Source organism: Ochotona princeps, chromosome 2, assembly GCF_030435755.1.
Source record: "Ochotona princeps isolate mOchPri1 chromosome 2, mOchPri1.hap1, whole genome shotgun sequence".
NCBI classification, from domain to species: Eukaryota; Metazoa; Chordata; class Mammalia; order Lagomorpha; family Ochotonidae; genus Ochotona; species Ochotona princeps.
Window position 1 is genome coordinate 129,821,273 of NC_080833.1, and position 16,791 is coordinate 129,838,063.

General features: G+C 54.4%; 1 protein-coding gene across 1 annotated transcript in view; it reads left to right on the forward strand.

Moving 5' to 3' along the window:
* Positions 1-3,881: 3,881 nt before the first annotated feature.
* The window catches only part of LOC131478262 (paired box protein Pax-7-like), a 44,485-nt gene continuing 31,575 nt past the window's right edge, over positions 3,882-16,791 (forward strand). The window contains 5 exon segments of the mRNA XM_058656725.1: positions 3,882-3,924; positions 4,066-4,104; positions 4,107-4,264; positions 9,782-9,947; positions 13,163-13,355. Coding sequence (XP_058512708.1) covers positions 3,882-3,924; positions 4,066-4,104; positions 4,107-4,264; positions 9,782-9,947; positions 13,163-13,355 — 599 coding nt within the window.

Genomic DNA, 16,791 nt, shown 5'->3' on the forward strand with positions numbered 1-16,791 from the left:
CCCAATGCCAGATTTTGCTCATACCAGGGGGTCCTTGAGCCAGCCCTATTCAGTTCACCTCATGTCCTAGCAGGAACAGTGGCTTTTCCTGGCTGGCTTTCACCCTGTTCTGGTTCTTGTTGTTGGATGTTTCAGCCCAGCCATGGCTCGTCCATACCCACGTACAGCTCACACATGGCTCAGTATGGGGTTAAGACCCAGCCTAATCAGTCCCACATCCACCCTGGTTCTCCAGGACACCAAATGATGTTGGGGTCTGGCCTGGCCTGGTGCATCCAATCCTAGTCCATACTAGTGCCTTGGGAGATTGCAACTGTTTCCTAAATAGAATGCAGCCCCCATTCCAGCACACATGCCCCTTGGTGGGAACCTCAACCCGGTTAAGGTGTCCCCTTACCTCCCCAACTGAGCCTGTTCCTAGCCATAGATCATGCGCCTGCCAGTGGTTGCTGTGACTCAGCTTGTCTCAGTCCCTCACTTGTCCTGGCCTCTGCCTTAGACAGTGTGACTTAGTGTCCTTGACTCAAGTAGCTACCTAAGCAGGGATTCAGACAACCAATACCCCAGAGCTCCCTGGCCGGGCGGCCAGCAGGCAGAGCCTGGCACCACATGGTGCACTGGTCGCCCTGGGGGAGGCCGAGGACTCGTTCACTGCCTTGCGGCAGTGTCTTTGGCGTGAGCCCCCAGCATTGGGTCCGACCCAGCAGGGACACCCCCCACAGCCGCCACACTGTGAGGAGAGGCACTTGCCCCCAAATCCCAAGGCCCAAACCCCTCCCAGACTCACCCAGCCACAAGATATTAGCAGCTGGGTGGAGCTAGGAATTTTAACCCAGTTCCCAAGTTCCCTCATGGCACACTTACCCTGAGGAAAGAGCTGTCTTGGGTCCTGGGGGAGGCCGAGGACTCGTTCACTGCCTTGCGGCAGTGTCTTTGGCATGAGCCCCCAGCATTGGGTCCGACCCGGCAGGGGCACCCCCCACAGCTGCCACACTGTGAGGAGTGGCACTTGCCCCCAAACCCTGAACTCTGAAATTGCCTGCACCTGGTTTTCAGCAAGAATTAGGACTAGAGGTAAAACTACGGTGATAGTTATGGTTATGCTAACACATGTGGAGATGGCTATGATTATCCCAAAACTTAGGATTAACGTTAGGAGTTTGATTTGTGTTTGAACTGGGGATGCTCTTAGTAGGGTCATTATTTGGTCTAGGGGTATTGTTAGCTGAAGCATAGAGCTCGGCTTAGAGTTACAGACAGGGTTGTCTTTATGGGAAGGTTTGTTTCAGGAATACGTCGAGGTTCATGATTAAGGGAATCTTTAGTGTTGCCTTTAAATCTGGTGTTACAGTTGGGTCTATGACTATGGTTGGCATTATGTTTAGTTTAATGCTCACATTTCAGTTAGATTGTATTAAAATTCTGCAAATAGGACTTGGCTAGGATTATGGTTAGGGCTAGTAGTATGGATGGGCAAGAATTATGGTTAGTATTTGGCTCTGCTGTGGGATGCTAGTGTCACAGGCTGCAGCTTAATCCTTTTCACCACCCTGTCAGCCCTGCGACTCTGTGTACTTGAATATGATTATCTCAGCTCTTCAATTGCAGTGTAAATTTAAGTGCTGGACTCACGGGACCAGCACCACATGTTCCACTCCCCCCCCCCCCCCCCCCGCCGAATGTAGAAAGCTGGACAGCACTGGAGTAGAGCTGAACAGAGGACTTAGAACACTAGACCCCAAGATAGTTATGTGTCCTCCTTCAGACTATGGCTCCCTTCCCTGGCTGACCTCACAGCTTTGCAGCCTGCCTCTGCTGGTGGATTTGCTCCCCACCCCACTCAGCTACTGTCTGAATTCCAGGATTGCCAGCGAAGGGACCCAGCCTGGGGCCTGTCCCCATCTGCTGTGCTGGCCTCTGGTCCTGCCCACCATAGCCCACTTCTTTTTTTGAGGCCCCACAGGCTCACGGTCTCTGTTCTCATCAGGTGATCGAGGCTAGCAATAATTGCGAGGAAATGAAGCTATAGGATGAGTTAGAGGTCACTTGCAGTCCCAGACATGCTGGTGAGGGGCCCCGGGATGCCACATGTGCCCACGCGATTCGCTCACAGAGACTGGTGAGGGCGGGAGGGGGCAGGCAGCTGGCAGTCCTGGCTGGGAACGGACAGAGGAAGAGTCAGATCTGACCCCAGATCCCTGCCTTCAGAGAAGAGACAGGCAATGGTGAGGGTTCTCTTATCGTCGGTTCCTAGTGGCATGGCACAACATCACATGAGCATAGCCTGGCAGTGGCCAGTACATTGCACAAGTGGCTTCCCAGTGGGTAAGCTATCAGGACAGAGGAAAAGGGACCTGGGGCAGGGGGATGTTGGACGAGATTAGATGCCATTCCAGGTGCCTGACCTCCCAAACTGCTGGTTGGGATTGTGGACTCAGCAGTGACCCATCATGCCCTTCTACAGACCTTGTGTTGCTTTGTCCCTGCTTCCCTTCACTCCACATATAAGAGGCTCCATTCATTTCTGCTGTGAGTGGATGGGGGGTGGGGGCAGGATCAGCAAAGAGCTTTCCCTAGGGGAGGGGCTGAGGCCTATTTATGTATGCAGTGCTGAAGTTGGAAGGAACTTGACTGGGTTGGTGACTTGGTGGGTCAGGAGAGCATAGGGGGATGCTAACAGAGATCCTTGGGGTGTGTGACTCAGTGTTCCCCTCTACCAAGTATACACTTTACCTTTGAGGCTCTGAGCACAGCCTGCCCCACAGACCCATAGCAGGGGCTCCATGGATGAAGGTGTGAATAGATGAATAAATAAATGAAAAGCAAAATCTAAGGGCTTCTGGGAATTCCAAAGATCCAAAAGGAAAGAGAGGAGAGGGGATTAAGGCAGAAGTCAGGGAAAGCAGTGCGTTCTGTGGTCTGCTCGCGCTTCTGTCCCTTGATGGTCCTCTTCCCTCTCCTGCCAACCCCTCCCACTGCTCCCCCAGTTCCTTTGGGGGATGCTGAAGGTGCAGCCTGAGAGCTCTGCCTGAGGAACTCATTACAGACACTGTCTGTGGGGTAGGAGTCGTGCTGGAGGCACGGGATGGCAGGGGAAGGCAGCTCAGCACCCAGGGGTGTTACCTATCGAACATCTGGCTCAGGCTGGGCTGTAGCCTCCACAGCCTGTCCCTTGGGCTGGGGCTTGCTCCTATCCCGACAGTCCCCTCCTAGGGTAGGGCAGTGAGCTGGCGGCAGCCTCCTGGTCTTTGTGTGTACAGCTGGGGTGTGGTGGCCAGGGCCCTGACCGTGGTCATCTGGGGGAGGTCTCCTCCAGCCACTCATGGACCCTGGACTGTGGAAATGCAAACCCAAATGCTTCACAGCACGAGTGGGGAAACAAAGTCCCAAGGAGGGGCGTGACCTCTCTGGAGTCATCTGCGACAGAGCGCAGAGCCAGGCCTGGCAGCTCAGCTTCCAGAGGGCCAGCTGCGGGCACACATCTGTGTTTCCTCCTTGCTTTCCTCGGCTTGTGAAATATTTCCCCCAAAATGCAAGGACTGTGACTTAGATGAGCATCATGGGAGAAAACTGCTGTACAAGCGTGTGTCATAGGAAGACATGAGCCTTGCCGCCGTGGAGGTTGGCCTGTTACCCTGGGAGGAGGGATGGAGGTCCCACAAAAAGGCGTGTGTTGGTTGCCCAAAGGAGGGATCCATCTTTCCGGTTTTTTCTTAAATAATTTGTTGTCAAATTCAGGCTTGAGTTAAAACACAATGGTACTCTATCTGGGAGAACACGATTCTATGAATTCTGACAGAATCGCGCTTGCTTCTCTATGAAAGTGCCCGGCCTGTGTCAGAATCATGCAGCATCCTTGCATGTTGAAGGGAGCAACCGAAATGCTTGGCCACACAGAGCAGCCCCCTGCTGCCAGGGGTGGCGGTTTGTTTTTGGCCTCCAGGCTGGGAAGCAGCACCAGAGTGAACATATGTCTTCCTCAGCCCAGGAAGGGCCCAGAAGTGGGTACCACTGTGCCCCTCACAAGGCCCCCTGCCCTCTCTCCCTCCCTCTCCCTGGCTGTAGGGAACCGGCTGGACGAGGGCTCAGATGTGGAGTCGGAACCGACCTCCCGCTGAAGCGGAAGCAGTGTCGGAGCCGGACCACGTTCACGGCCGAGCAGCTGGAGGAGCTAGAGAAGGCCTTCGAGCGGACCCACTACCCGGACATCTACACCCGTGAGGAGCTGGCGCAGAGGACCAAGCTGACTGAGGCACGCGTCCAGGTGAGTGGTGCCGGAGTGGGGGTGTTTCCTGCTGCAGGTGCATTTCCCAGGACAGGGTAGGTGAGTTCAGGGTGCGACCCCTGGAGGGAATGCTTGCTACAGGTGGTCAGGGGCCACACGGACAGGCAATGTCAGTGCCTGATGAAGAGTTCCCAGATGGCAAATGTTGGCCAACTGCAAAGGTGGACAGTCCGAGGAGAGCGGCAGGGAAGGGAAGGCAGAGGGAAAAGGGGTCTAGGAAGGGTGTGAGTCTCGTCTCCAGCTTCTGATGAGATGAGGGGAAGTGTTCTGATTGCCTGGGCTTCCTTAGGTAGGTAATGAGGTTCCCATCACCAGAAGTATGCAAGCCTCCCAGGAAGGTACATCCTGGGAGTTTGAGGAGTCAGAAAAGCGGGGGCAGACTCAAGACCTGGACATACCCCTGCCTTGTGTGTGGCTCCGCACCAGCAGGGCTATGGGAGGGGCATAGGTGGGGAGAGCAGAGCTTTCTGGGGGCAGGGACGCCCCTCTCCCCCAATCTGGGCTTCTCCCCTCCCCCTGGGCTGAGCCCTCAGATTCCTGGAAGTGCCTGGTTGTGCTCTGGGTACTACGTCTGTGCGGGTAGGAGGGATGGGGGTAGCCCAGCCAGTGGAAGGGGCTGAGGCTGGGGAGGGTGGAGGGAGAGCCAATGGCATGTGATGAATGACTCTCGGGGAACCTACTCTTGGTTCATCTTCTTGGTGGACATGGCAGTAAGGCAGAGAGGCACCACCCCATGCTGCTCTCTGGGGGAGCTGCCATGCCAGGGAAATCGTGTTCCCTGGGCACCTGATGGATGCCGCCTGTTAGCACTCGGGCTTTGCACCAATAGCCTGTCAGAGCCTCAGACCACATGGCCAGGACAGCTCAGGAATGTCCCTGGGCTACAGGTGGGCAGAGCTGCATGTGGTCATCTCCAAAAGGCCAGCATTGACTCAGAACCCAGAAGCCCTGGGAAGAAAGGGACAGTGAGCCCTCTAGGAGCCGACCCCCCCATTCTCACTTCCCTTCCCCCACTCCCAGCCTGGAGGCCCTTGGCCACCTTTGAGGGAGAACCCAAGTCAGGTGTAGAGGGCAGGAGGGGGAGCAGGAGGGGAAGACAGGCGTTAGCAGCCAAAATCTCCCCATCCCAGGGTGATATCCTAGCCTGCCTGTGCCCCCATCCTCCCCTGGTCCCCGTGCAGCTGTTCTGGGCTCATTGCTGGGCTCTGTCTCATTCCTGTGTCTGGCAGCTGCAGCTGGCTTCCCACCACCTTGAAGCCTGGCCGCTCCTTGTAAAGTGTCCTGCTGTCAGGCCGCTGCTTTTATTGGCCCCGGGGGCCCAGAAGCAGGTGTCACTAGAGGTCCCGGCAGGGAGGGGTTCTGGGAATGGAAGAGCAGCCACGCTGAGGGCCAAGGCTGACCCTCTGCACTGTAGAGGACCCCATCCCCTGTCCCCACCTCCACCCCTGCATCTGCTCTCAGAGCCACATACTCTTTCTCCCCACCCACCTCAGGCCAGGGCAGGGGCTGCTCGCTGAACCACAGAGCTTTCTCAAGAGAGAAGTCAAGGAATGAACAAAGGCTGGTCAAAGACAAAAGCCAGAGACACACCTGATGGAGAGTTCAAGAGAGAGCCTGCAGGTCCCTGCCTCTGATCAGCATGTCATGGGAACCCAATCAGCTTCCTTTTCTGAGACTTAGCGTCCTGTCTGTAACTAGGTGGCCACCAAGACCCCATAAGTGTACAACATCCTTCCTTGCTGGCTGTCAGGGGTGCCCGTGAGGTGGCGAGTTCCCAGTCACAGGAGTGTTCAAGTCAGGGCAGTTTCAATGGCCCAGGGGCCTGGAAAGTAGGTTCCTGCTGCAGGTGACAGATGGAGCAGGAACCTGGGAGGTGTACTCCCCACCCCAGCATGCCTGGGTCTTTAGTTCTGGGATTTGGCAGTCCTGTGTGTCAGCATGTGCCTGCTGGCGGCTCCTGGGAGGTGGGGGGGTGAGTGGATGATGCGGAGTTGGCCAGGCACCTCGGTGTGAACTCCAGCCTCACCGCTAGCCCTCTCTGCCTGTCTTCATCTTCAGAGTGGCGAGGATCACAGCAGTGTCTACCACTCTTGTGAGGAGGAAATGCTTAAATGCAAACACACACACAGAGAAGGTCAGGGGATTCTGGCCCACGGAGGGACTGGTCCCTGGGCTGTTACTATGGAAACCCAGCCTGCTCTTGGTGGCTCTGGGCCTGTTCCTTGGGTGCCCATTCATTGGGGTCTCACGGTGTGCCAGAAGCTTGCCGGGGGCACTGGGCACAACATGCCACCACTGCTGCCATCGAGGAGCGGGCATTCCAACAGACGTGGAAGCAGGTGGACATGTCCCAGGCCTGCTGCCTGCCCCTGCTTCCCTCCAGCTCCACTCCCCTCCCCTTGCAGCCTGCTGGGCAGTTCATGGGCCTGTGATTCCCTCACAGACCCTTCCTCCACCTTTTTTTAGATTTTTTTTTTAATTTGAAGGTCAGTTACATAGAAAGGGAGAGAAAGATTGTCCGCTGGTTCACTCCCCAAATGGCTGCCATGGCTAGAGTTGAGCAGTAGGGAAGCCAGGAGCCAGAAGCCTCTTTCAGGTCTTCCACATGAGTGTGGGGGTCCAAAGACTTGAGCCATCCTCTACTGCTTCCCCGGGCTATAATCAGGGGGCTGGATCTGAAGTGCTGAAACAGGCAGTGCCCATGTGGAATTCTGGCACTGCAAGCAGAGGCTTAGCTCATAATGCCATGGCAACGTCCCTTTTCCCTTTTTAAAGCCCCCCATTTTCCCAGGGGCTGGAGGATGATCCCAGCCTTGTGTGTGTCTTCCTTGGAGGGGAATGGATTCCTCGGCCGTGAGTGCCGTGGTTCTGAGCCTGTTGAGTATCTTCCAGAAACCGCTGCTGCAGGTCTGAGGGGTCCTGGGGTCTCCCCATTCGTCACTCAGCACCCGGAGCTGGGCAGCTGGGCTGCAGCTTGGATGCCAGTTCAGCCCCGACTCGGAACCTGCTGTTAACTTCTTTATCGTCTCTGGATAGAGCTCCCACTTGGCAAGTGCCAGGGAACTCGCTGGTGAGACAGTCTTGAGCCAGTCCCAGGGAGCTTGCGCCCAGCCCGCCACTCTTCAGCCACTCTTACTGTGCCTTGGTGGGGAGAAAGAGCTGAGAGGCGCCAAGGAAAGTAGCTTCCTGGAGACATGGTCTGATGTGGTCATATTGGGACAAGACCCACATCTCTCTGCTCTTCTGTGCTATGTCAGAGGACCAGGGGACATCCCCAACTTCGTAAGCAGTCGGTGCCTGCTGAGCCCTGTGTCTGAGTTGAGTGTTAGGATTGGGATCCCACTTGGAAACCCAGCCCTGGCTTTCCACTAATTCCTGCTTGACCAGGGATTCTAGCAGGATTCTAGGGCCTGTGTGCCTCTCCGGGGGCCTCGGCTTCCCCATCTGTAAATGGGCTGCTTGCAAGAGGTGCCAAAAGCGTATCTTAGGGTAGGAGGAGTTAGAGGCTGGATTGAAACCCAGGAAGTTAGCTCCAACGTCCCTGCTCTCCACTGACATGTTGTATTTGGTGAAAGAGGGAAGCGATGGAGAAATAGGATGTGGAAGAAGAGATGGGAGAACTGGCAGCCAAGGGCAGACCTCCTCCTTCAGGAAGTCCTCCTGGATTCTGAGAGGTGCTGTTGGAATCCCCTCCTCATGGTCTCTTGCATGACACTGCTGAGCTCACGGCACTTCTCCAGCAGCTGTGTGCACTGTGCTCGGACAGAGGACAGCCCAGCAGCTGAGAGCCACTCAGTGCTGTTCTCAGTGTCTTTCTTAGCATAAAATGCCAGCAAGATTCTGAGATGAGAAGGAGAGAGGCCAAGAAGAAGAAAGGGAAGAGAAGATGAGAAGGAGGAGGAAGGCTGCTTCTTTGCAAAGAGCAAAGAGGGGCCACGGACAAGAATACCTGATGGGCACAAACTTAAGATTTGTTTATTTGAAAGATGGTGCTACAAGCACACGTACACACAGTCATCCATCTGCTGGTTCACTTCCCAAGTGGCCAAAATGACCGTGGCTGAGCCAGTTGAAGCCAGAAACCAGGAGCTTCTTGCAGGTCTGCCATGTGAGTGCGGGGGCTCAAGCACTTGGGCCATCCTCTGCTGCTTTCCTAGGCGCATGAGCAGGGAGCCAGCCAGCTTGGAAATGGAGCAGCCAGGACTAGAACCAGCACCCATACAGGATGCTGGTGTTCTAGGCAGTAGCTTGCTGTACCACAGCATCAGTTCCACATCCCAGTGTTATCTGTATTGTTACATTTAACAAAATCAGTGCATTCCACAATAAATATACAAAAGTCCTTGGATAAATACATTTAAAAAGGTGTTTATTTTGGTGCATTTAGAAGTCTGTGCACGGGGTTTTCATAACAGGCAAATGTTTTGCTACAAGTCTTTTGAAGACCCCTGCACTGGCAGGCCATCCTTACAAAGAAAGACATCTGGGAAAAACAGGCGGGGGCCTGCGCTGCAGCACTGTGCACTAAGCTACCCCTTGTAGTATCCCATGTGGACACCTGTTGGAGTCCTGGCTGCTCTGTTTTTGATCCAGCTCTGTGCTAGTCTTGGAAAGCAGCGGAAGATGGCCCAAGTGCTCATGGGAGGAAACACAAAATAGGAACCCTCCTGGGAGAAGGCAGGTGATGTGCCTGGTTCTAAGTGAGGCGCACAGATTTGGGAACCAAGCAGGGGATTCATTTCAGCTGAGCCCCCGAAGCCCTGACCCAGGAGGCCTGCACATCTGGGTGAAGGGCAGGAGAAAGGCCTGCCAGGTTCAGGCTTGAACCTCAGCTGTCTGTCCCAGACCAGCTATGTGGCTATGGGCAGGCTCTTTAGTCTCGGTTGGCCTTGGTTTCTCCATCTGTACAATAGGACTCAGGAAGAGGAATTTCCGAGGGTGGAGATGGACCGACAGGTGCATGGTTGCCCATGCAGGGAGGAGAGAGATTCAGAGAGGTTGGGTTGCTTTCCTGCTGCTGCTTCATAATCCCTGGGTGTGTGTTTCCTGTAGGCTGGGTCCTGGGCTCCACCTGTGCGTCTTGAGTTGCAAGGCAGGTGAGTTCTGGGTGTGCCACTTGCTTTTCTCGCCGGGGGCTTCCTGGAGGAGGTGGGGTAATGATACTTTGGGGTGTGGTCAGCCACGCTATGGGAAGAGCTCTGGACACCGAGGCCCACAGATGTCACTGGACCAGCGATTTGCCCTGTCCAGGGCCAAGCCCCTGCTCTCTCTGGGTCTCAGGTTCTTCGCCTCTAGAGTGGGACTAATAGGAAGAACTCCTCACTGGGTGAAGACAAAGGGAATGGCGTCCACTAGAGCAAGTGCCTGTGCTGCACAAGGCTGTGGCAGGGGAGGAGGCGGGGCCTGGCGCACTCATCCTGCTGGGTTCCAGCTTTCCACTGGGAGCCAGGCTGAGGGTCCGGTCCTGTCTGATCTCAACCCAACCCAACCCCCCAGGTCTGGTTCAGCAACCGCCGTGCCCATTGGCGTAAGCAGGCAGGTGCCAACCAACTGGCTGCTTTCAACCAGCTTCTGCCAGGAGGCTTCCCACCCACCGGCATGCCCACGCTGCCACCCTACCAGCTGCCAGACTCCACCTATCCCACCTCCAGCATCTCCCAGGGTGAGTGCACTGCCCCTCCCAAGCCCATGACTGTTTCTCTGCTTTCAAGTGGACAGACAAAAAGATGCAACCTTACCCTTGAACTTCACGGCTCTGCCCACAGACCACAGCCCCTCCCCTGGGACCAGTAGGCAGCCTCCATGCACCTGTCTGTCCCCAACTTCCCACACTGTAGAATGCTCAGGGTCTCTCTGGGAATTGTATTGAAATATTGCTGGTGGAGAAGTGATCTGGACCTCCTCAGCGCGCCATGCGGTTGGAGTGGGGGAGGAGCTAGGAGGATCCGGGCGGAGGCCTGAGCGTCTCAACCCTCGGGCAGCCATGCTGCCCGGGGTGCTCGGGTGCCCCGCCACCAGTCCAGCCTAGCACAGCCAGGCTTACCACCACGTACGTATGTACATGGGGTGAGTGGCTTACGGGCGACCAGTGCGCCATTTGGCTCCAGGCTGCTCCTGCTGGCCGCCCGGCCAGGAAATTCTGGAATTTGATTTCTTTGATATGCTACATGAGTCACTCCATGCTGAACCCACAGTTCTCTGAGAATGTGTATTAGTCCTTAAGATACTCAATGGCAGTAAATCTTCCTCTGAAGAACCTGTAGTCACTTTATAGTGCAGATTACCAACACCAGTCCCTTCAAAAGCAAAATTCCTGGCTTGTCCAGCAGGATACCCCATTACCTGATAGAAGGATGGATCAGCAGAGGGGTCAAAGAAGGCAAGACTATGACATTGTCTGGCATTTGAGAACCATACTTGGGGCTAGAATGTGTCAGGTATGTGTGGACCAATCCCTGTGCAAACTCTGACCTCACTGGATGGTTTAGAAGGGCTGGTGGAGTCTATGCAGGAGGCATGACAGTCTATGGGGCCCGCTGGGCTGACCCAGAGCAACCTCTGGCATACTTAATACTGGCTGGGAACAGGCCTGGTTGTGGAGCTTGGGGGAGGCCTTGGCTGGGTGGAGATTACCACTAAGGGGCGCAGGAACTGGAAAGGGGCTGAGTTGGGTCATAGTTGTAATCCCTTGGCACAAACATGGATTCGGACTTGATGCACCATGCCAGGTTAGACCGCAACAGTTTGGTGCTCTGGTGGACCAGGGTAGATGTGGGACGGACTCGGCTAGGTTTCAATCCCAACTGAGCCATATATGAGCTATATGTGGGTATGGACGAGCCGTTGCTGGGCTGAAACTCTCAACAGCAGGAACCAGAATGGGTTGAAGAACAGTGCTGGCCAAAGGACCTGCTGGTATGCGTGAAGCCTGACACCAGGAAGGGGTCTGATGGAGGAATCTGAACAGTTCCTCTGACAGGACACTGACCCTAGAAATAAACGCTGGAAGCATGGAGGTAAACAACCCAGAAGAGGCTTTGGGAAGTGACCCACTGGCATACATCTGGCTCGGGTTGGGGGCAGACCAGGCTGAGTCAGTTCACGTCATCCACTGGCAAATCCGAGTGCTGGAACTGTGTGGGGGTCTGGCCAGGTTCGGTTGCGATAAAAACAGTACAAAACACAAAATGCCAAGGTGAAATGGCCTGTGCCAATAGGGAATGCAGCACCCAACCAGCACACCTCCCACTGGTTTAGGTGAGGGACGAGTGTGTGATGGGCAGAGCCGGGAAGGGCTGCAATACTCATTGGTTCCAGTGGAGGTCGGGGCTGAGAATAGAACCAACCCAGGGGTTACAACCACCAGCTGATTGGAGTGATGGACTGTGGCGGGCACTGTGCTTACTAGTACATGTAGGAGCCTGGACTGGGAACACCTCAAAGTTTCTTTGGGGATTCACTTGAACAAAATAGAGGAGTCAAAACATTAACCAAGAGAAGATAGAAGATGGAGTAGATCAATCAATCACCTCAGCTATATGTTTGCGGCGAAAAACTGGACAAGGGGAAACTCTAAGATGGACTATGTCAATCAGTGGACTCTGCACCAGTCTCATCGTACCTGGATTGTTGCGGATGATATGTTGGAGCTTCTAACTGATCGGGGTGACACTCTGATGGCTCTGCCTTCAAACCTGAGAGGGCCTCCCTAAGAGGCCATTGAACTTGACTGGACAGTGGGATTCTGGACTCTGTATGGTGTGAGCTTTTAGTTAGGGAATCTCAACGGAACTTGAACTGTGGTTATGCATCAAGGTGAAGGAACTCACCATGGGGAAGGGTTTGAGGTGAAGAGGGAAGAATCCCAGTACCTATGAAATTGTGTCATGTAATACAATGTAATTAATGAATAAATAAATGGAAAAAAAAGAAATATTGCTGGTGTGCGTTTGAGGATGGAGCTCGGGGGGCGGGCTCAGGATTCAGCACTCTGCCAGGCTGTGGGTCCATGGACTATGCTGTGAGTATTGAAGATCGCAGCAGCTGGTCAGAGGGTGGAGAGCAGCCCAAGGATGCAAGGAGGCCATCAGAATGTCCTTCAAGATCACTGGCGCTGCATGGAGTCACACCTTTTGGTGTAAATAAATGCATTTGTGGATTTGAATAGAAGAGACAAACAGATCTGCTAGTTTACTCCCCAAGTCACGCAAGAGTCGGTGCGGGGCCAGGCTGAAGCCAGGACCCAGGGACTTTTAGCCGGATCTTGCCTGTGAGTGGCAGGGGCTCACGTACTTGGATCATCCTTTGCTGCTTTCCTAAGCAACTTAGCAGGGAGCTGGGCTGGAAGCGGAGCAGCTGGGATTTAAATCATCACCACCCTATGAAATGCCCTTGGTGTAAACACTGACTTAGCCCACTGCATAGCTATGCCCTCCTGATGATTTTTAAATGAGAGAGTGGTGTGTGTGTGTGTGTGTGTGTGTGTGTGTGTGGTGAGAGGATATGGAATAATTATTTTAGATTAAATTGGTCTCTAATTGGTGCCCAATAAAAGTTTACAAAAAGGCTTTAATAATGTTCTGCAAGTTTTGCTGCTCTAATGAAGCAGAACTGCTAGGAACAGAAACAGCTGTGCAAACTCTGGTCCTGTCTGTTCCAGGTGTGGCTTCTGGATGAGCTACTGGGTGCTAAGCATTGAGGCAATGAGCGGGTACACAGTGACGGTGTGGCTGCCAGGCAGGACCAGGCAGTCCCTAGTTCCCGGTTGCCAGTGGGCCGCTCCCATCCCACATGCCTGGCAGAGAAGGCTTGTGGCTTGCCTGTGCCGGCCCATGTAGGAAGCCCCATGCTCAAGATTTCTCTTGGGTGTCTCCACAGACGGGGGCAGCACAGTGCACCGGCCCCAGCCCCTCCCACCATCCACCATGCACCAGGGTGGGTTGGCTGCAGCTGCTTCAGCTGCTGACACCAGCTCAGCATATGGAGCCCGCCACAGCTTCTCCAGCTACTCTGACAGCTTCATGAACCCGGCGGCGACCTCCAACCACATGAATCCAGTCAGCAACGGCCTGTATCCCCAGCTAGGTGGCTGCCCTTCTACCCTGGGTCACCTTGCCAGACACCGTTGCCAGCCTGGCCAGCCCTATTACACACAGGTGCCTGTCAGAATTCTCTGGTCCCTGTGGAACCATTGATTCTTGGTACCTTTTTAAAAAGATGTCTTTATATATTTGAAAGGCAGAGTGACAGGAGAGGGAGAAATAGGTTTTCCACCTGCTGGTTCACTTCCCAAATGATACAACAGTTAGGGCTGGGCAAAGGCCAAAACCAGCAGCCAGGGACTTCTCAGGGTCTCCTATGTGAGTAGCACATGGGCCATCTTCTGTTGCCTCCCTGGATCAGAAGTGGAGAGACCGACTTGAACCTGTACTCTGAAATGTGATGCTGATGTCCCAAACAAAGGTTTAACATGCTGAGCTGTGATGCTGGCTCCTGGCTCTTGATACCTGGGAGAGGTTTGGGTGGGATGTGGGGATGCCCCCTTCGTCTTCAGTTTTTTGCACCCATGATCCTTTGCCTTGAGTTTGTCTTCCTCAAGCTGCCAAGTGGAAGCTTGTGTATCAGTATTTCTCACCATGCAGAGAGAGAGATAGAGAGAGATTATATTGGAAACTTGCACTTGGCATGATGGCACCCCATTTAGAAAGCTGGCTAGCGCCCACCTCCGACTGTAAGGTCTGTACACACCAGGCATTTTCAGATGGGTGGTGGCTGCCACACATCATTTCCTGTCTGACGCCAACTATGTTTAAAGATTCGTCCTCTAGCCGAGTCCTTTCTGTGCCCCATCTGCTGCATTTCCAGAGGGGACCGATCCATGGTGAAGGCAGGGCCCGGGTCTGTTGGTGGAGCCCAGTCCCAAAGGGAATCAGCTGGGATTCACTCTGATTGGATCTTCGCAAGTCTGTTCCCTGGATGTGATTGGCTGAGTTGCTTACTGCCTCCTGGTGTTTCTTGAAGCCTCAGGACCTGCCTGCAGGATTCAGTAGGGTGGTTCTGGGGCTTGGGGGGTCTGTCTGGTACATTTGGGGAGCAGACCCAGGAATGGATTTGAGGAGATGATGATCTCATTCATGTGACGCCAGCAGGGTCTGTAATATCCAGTGTTGGGGGAGGGTGAGAAATCAATTGTGAGGTTGCCTCATCTGCCAACTCCATATGTGTGCAGTTGGGAGTGTGCTACCTGCCATGCCACCTGCTCTGTACTGCAGGCCTTGTTGTAAGAGGTGAGCCCTTTGGGGTGGGTGCAATCCCAGCTCCGCTGTGCAGGGCCTCGGCTTGTTGCCTGCTAAACACCTCTTAACCAGGAGTGTTTGCATCATTGAATGAACTCAAAGTCAAGTAAAAGCTCTCTCGTCCTGCTGCACAACATAGTTAATCTAGGAAACTCACTGCCTAGGTATAAGAAAGTCCAGTGGGAGCCACAAGCTACACCCTGTGGGCCACATCTACCCAGTGGCCTGCTTTGTTGATAAAGTTCTATTGGTGCACAGCTAGGTCTATTCACAAGGGGTGCTTTGGTGCTGTCACACCAAGCTTGGTTCCCAAAGAGACCTTTTGTGCACAAAATCTGAAATAGTTACAGGCTGATCCTTAGAAGAAAAAAGTGCCAATGCTGTTGCAAAATGTTGTGTGATTGGCTGAGTTGCTCACTGCCTTCTGGTACTTTCTGGTACTTTCTTGGGCCAGCTCTTCACTGCCAGGGTGAGCCCATGTAGCAGAGGGCTTACTGCATCTCTGTCCCTGGTGGGAAGACCTAGAGCACATTCCTTCTACTCTGTGCTTCGGTCTCTTGTCCCTGGAAGGTGACTCATTGGAATGTGACTCAGCCCCCCCACACCAGAGGGAGAGCCTTAGAAGCCCTTAGCTTGGGCAAGGAGGGGGCACCTGATGGCAATGCCCCCTGGGATCCCTGTGACAGCCTCATGCCACTGGCTGGCCTTGCCAGGTCACCCCCACTCTTACTAGGGTCCCACAGGCCAGAACGTTTTCTCAAGGGCACCGACTGACTGGGTTGCTTTGGGTTTAAGGTTATGGCTTCCGTCTCATGTGTCCAAGAATCAGACAAGCTGACTTTTGAGGGGACACAGTCCGGGCCTGGCTTTGTGGTATGGAGCAAGTGCTAGTGACAGCCTCACAGAGCCGAGTCCCTTTGGGCAGCTGTCTCCCTCAATGGACCAGGCGCTGGTCCACACTGGCCAGGCCGGAGCGAGCCATCCAGGATGCGGATGCCTTGCTCCCAGCCTGTCCCCTTGTGGTCTGCAGTTTATTCCCCAAAACAAGATTTTTAATCCCTGGGCAGAGGAAATATTAGATTAGAGGTCTCAGGCTTCCTGAATGGGGTTTAGGAATGGGATTAAAGGGGGAAGAGGAGGGAAAAACACGCATGGGTGTGAGCAGGTGGATTGAGGTGGGAGAAGGCACCCTGATCTTGGGGTTTGAAGGCTTTGGAGTGGGGTGTTGTGTTTGGTTTGCTGTGTCTGGGAATCCTTGGGACTGACTTTCATGCATTGCCATGCCCAGCATCTCCCTAACCCCAGATACTTCCCCCTTCCCCATCGGGGACCAGGGGCTGGCAGCACATGATGAACTGGGGACCCTGAAGGTTTGCCACCACAGGTGTGACTGGGGCAAGGGAAGCTGGAGGTGAGCAACTGCCTTGCCTCTCCACATCCTCTCTTCCCGACAGCAGGGTCTCCCTGAGCCTCTGCGAATGACTGACAGGAAGAGGATGGCCTTTGCACTTGGGGTACGTCCCTTTCCCAGGATTCCAAGTGGCCCACACTCTCACAGGAGAGCTTGGACCTTGAAACCTGAGGGAGATTTTGTTCTTGTAAAAGCCAAGAGGGGCTGCAGCTGGGGGTATGAAGCTGGGGCTCTCAGAGCACCTGGCAAGACCCAACAGCGGCTTACAGATGCACCTGGGGAAGCATGCCCCTCCCAAGGGTGGCCTCAGGTCCTTGTCTCAAACCAGCGTGGGGAATAGAGACCGCTCAGCCTCTGGGGTCCATGGAGAGACTGCCCAACAAGACTTGTCGGAAAAGCATGTAGTCCCTTAGCTCTGAGCCTGTGCCCTGAGTACCTTGTGCCAGGCTGTGTCCCAGGTGCTTGGCATGAAGTCCATGGACATCAGACAAAACCTCCCTTGCTAGTGGCACTCACAGGATAGACAATCAACACGGTCACAAAGCAGTCTACCCAGTGTGCTGAACGCCGACGTCAACAAGGGGGAGTCCTGTGGTGTCCAGACCTGGTTCTGAGCATTTTGTAGTTGGTCATCTATCTGCATACAGGGTCACAAATGAGGCCCAGTCCTGTCACAGATCTGACCTTTCACCTCAGTGGAGGGAGGAGCCCATTCCATCACTTTCGGGGAGAGACCAGGGACATGATTGAGTCACAGGGTAGAGCTCGGTCGTTCCCCCCGTAATCCTCACAGCCCCCAC